General features: G+C 35.9%; 1 protein-coding gene across 1 annotated transcript; it reads left to right on the top strand.

Moving 5' to 3' along the window:
• Positions 1-504: 504 nt before the first annotated feature.
• Positions 505-3221, top strand: LOC128990930 (uncharacterized). The gene is made up of 2 exons (XM_054413591.1): positions 505-570; positions 2493-3221. Exons 1-2 carry the CDS (start codon positions 534-536, stop codon positions 3218-3220), a joined length of 765 nt encoding a protein of 254 aa, XP_054269566.1. The 5' UTR covers positions 505-533; the 3' UTR covers position 3221.
• The last annotated feature ends 203 nt before the right edge of the window (positions 3222-3424 follow it).

Here is a 3424-nt window from a genome sequence, read left to right as displayed (position 1 = left end):
TCTGACAAAATATTAGAGTTGAATCACTGTATACACACAATTCCTGTTTTTTCCTTCCAGTTTTATCTTGTAGGATCGTATTATTGACTTTATATAGAACTAAATGAAAACTAGGGGAACAACACGTTTCCTGAGAGGATATAGTCAAAGTGTTAATGACATATTTTGTTTAGGACATTACAAAACTAATATATCTACTTGATGAATAGGGAAACAAATTTTCAAATGCATTTTCCTCTCAGGAAGTCTCTAGTTTAAAGTGTTTGTAAGAATTGTTGATCCCTTTGATTATTGGGCAATTAATTTTCATACTAAGCAACTCAAAACCCTACCAGAATGTTGAAATGGGAATTGAAACCTGCATTATCCGAGCCAGGTGTCGCATAGTTTCCCATGTGTGATTGCGAGGTGCCTTGTTAGACCAGCCAAGACAATGGCAGGTGTTCATTTCCTCCCACGATGACATCCTTTGTAGTAAATTGACCTCTTCCTTCCACATTGAGGACAGTTGGACTTTGGCCACTGTGTTCAACATGCTTGTATTAGTCGCAGCTTGCGTTTTGTCCTCAGGTAAGGAATGATGGTTTTTTTTTCAATTTTTTAGAGTATGTAGCTGCCTGATCACTGTTTTATGTCTCTAAATGGTTAAAATACCTGCACAATGCATAAAGTGCACATTGACATTGTCACATTGTACATTTTTGTAGTAGACATTGTTGCCTCTACAGCAACCATGGATTATTTCACACAAGTATTTTTAAAAACTAGTGCACCAGTGCACCTGTTGCTCGAATTCGAGCAATTGCAAAGTATTACAGGCGTTATTTCAAAACAAATAACAGTCATAATTTCCGATGACTTAAAAGAGTCAACTCAAAGATAATGGAATCAATCACTCCACTCCAGTTATCGAAACTAAAAACAAACTCACTCTGAAAAAGAATGCTCTTGTGTGTATTATGTGTTTACTATGAACTGCTGTAATTAATACAAATTATTTGTCTGTTTAAGTAAACAAAATCTTTCCTTCTTAAGAAATGCATTGGGATTTTGATGGCCTTTGGGGCCAAGCCCGAGGACTTTTATTACAGGAATTGGTGAAAAGGGGCGTCTACACGAAAAATACTTAATTTTGACAAATTGTTTGTAAAAATCTGTCCATTATTAAAGGAGTAGTAGTGTTTTGTAGAAAACGCCTTCACGAATTATATATAAGGATTTGTTCATAATTCTTTCACCAGTTTAAATAAATAATTAAAATATATTGACATTTACCCAAATATAAGAAACCACAAAAATCTGTATGAAGTACATGTAAAAAAGGCGATGAATTGAAGTATTGGACAATTGTAGTACCAGGCTAAGTGCTTTTCCTTTATTTGGTCTAATTTATTGATACCTAATAACTTTGAATAAAAAAAAATAAGTACAGTTTTATAAAATACAATGTAGCCTACAATTAAAAATATATTCTTACTTTGTTAATACTGTTACTAGTAAAAGTTATATTCCTATCCCTCTAGTCTAGCTCTCATTGTTGGACTATAGGCAGGACTATAGAGGGACATTCCCTCAGGACAGCAATTGTACCACTCACCAGTCTCACGCATCAGGAGTTTTTGTAAACCACCTAGTTTTTAGAAATATAACATAGTTTTGCTTTCAACCAGAACATTAAATTTAATTGCTGCATACAACCTCTATCCACATTTAGCACATCAAAATAAATCAGTAGCGAAACCCTTAACTTGAGCGGTGTGAAGTGAAAGCGACACGATTAGGCTTTAAAGTTTAAAGCCACTACCCCACTATATTGATGGCAGCCGACTGGCTTTTTTTGATCGGGACCGACAACTTGTAGGTTTGGAATCAGATTGCGGCATTTCCAATGAGCACAAGTCTGCTATGAGTCCAAACTTGCCGCTCGGCAATGCCGATCTATTCCATTTGACATAGTGAGGATGTGGTTTTAGAAACAATCAAGTATTTAAATATTGTATTGCACCTAGTATTCTTTTTAGAGCATCCAAATCACACAACATAGACATTAATTTTGGTTTTGATTTGTTCACTTTCTCATGTGTACTTTTGTGATATTGAGGATTGAAAAATTGGATAAATAATTTGAATTATTTGATGACTTATCGGAAACAAATTATTTTTTTACCAACCTGTATAAACAAAAACAATACTTTTAAAGCATATATTGTGAATCTTCAAACACAACAAGCTTCATTATCATGAAATCCTTGATTTAGTGTCTCGCCAATAATTGATATATTGCAATTTTAATATTAGACAGGTTGAAGAAGGGATTTGAGTGGATGTATTTGTGGATATGAGCATGATTGTCACAGCCTGGCCCATCTTAAACCTCCTCTTGAGTCAATTTCTTCTAACATCCACAGTAATAATAAGGTATCAGTAAACAGTGTGCTATAAATATGTAATTTTCTACAAAAGAAAAAACATTTTCTTAATTCCAGTTTCAGTGTCTGTGGGAGGTTTCAAGATCGTCTCCAAGATCGATCCAGTAGAGGATGTTGAATCGTTTGCGTCTGCTTTCCCAAGACCTGAGATAGGCTCACCACTGAATGATTATTCAACTTATGAAGCTGTGTTTGCTGGGAAGAAGAAACCAATCTCAGTTGACTGTACTCAACCTGGAGTCATCTGTAAGTTTCCACTGGTTGTTGATGACGAAGAAGCCTCAACAAAACCTGCCAAAGTAAGAGCTGTACCTGTGATAAAAGGTGTTGATGCTCCCAAAACTGATGAGGATTCAAAAGTGCACACAATTGTTTTCAATGGTGGAATTAATACCAAAGTTCCAGTCCGCAAAGAATCTTTGGATGTAGAAGTTGCTGCTGATGAAAAAGATATCGAGGACACTTGGATTTTGGAGAAGAACATTCAAAATAAAAAGTATAAAATACCTGTGAAGTTGGTGCCTTCCAAGCAAAATCCGGGTGTTGCCCCGGTTTATCCAATGCACCACGATTACCATGATCACTTCAACGGACATCCGTACAACTTTCCCAGCAGACATGGACAGTGGACTCCGTGGATCAGATCGTACCCTTCCGTATACAACTACCCCTCCAGTCAGCCGTGTCAGCCCCCAGTCTATCATCACCCCCCTCCATGCGTCTCGGCAGTAGCTCCGACCAGGAAACCAACCATCAATATTGACGACAAAGTGGACAAGGAAGAAGATTAGTTGTTTGGTAAAAGATAAATTAAAAAATTAAATTTTTACTACAACAGATTTGACTTTTTACCCTTCCAGTTAGTTAATTTAGGTTCATAGGTTTAAAAGGCTCAGTACATTTATTTCAACAACAACAAAATGTTAATTTTGGTACAAGAGATGCAAAATTAGAATGAAATTTATACTAAGAGGTTAAAACCAAGCCTGGATATA

The sequence above is a fragment of the Macrosteles quadrilineatus genome, unplaced genomic scaffold (genome assembly GCF_028750875.1).
Source record: "Macrosteles quadrilineatus isolate MER2022 unplaced genomic scaffold, UCM_ALF_1.0 Scaffold_3__2_contigs__length_128488019, whole genome shotgun sequence".
NCBI lineage: Eukaryota > Metazoa > Arthropoda > Insecta > Hemiptera > Cicadellidae > Macrosteles > Macrosteles quadrilineatus.
This window is presented reverse-complemented; position numbering and strand designations above follow the sequence as displayed.

Coding starts and splice junctions, on each gene's coding strand:
- LOC128990930 (XM_054413591.1), top strand. CDS start 534: ATGCTTGTATTAGTCGCAGCTTGCGTTTTGTCCTCAG. Junction 571..2,492: donor AGCTTGCGTTTTGTCCTCAG/GTAAGGAATGAT, acceptor TTCCAGTTTCAG/TGTCTGTGGGAGGTTTCAAG.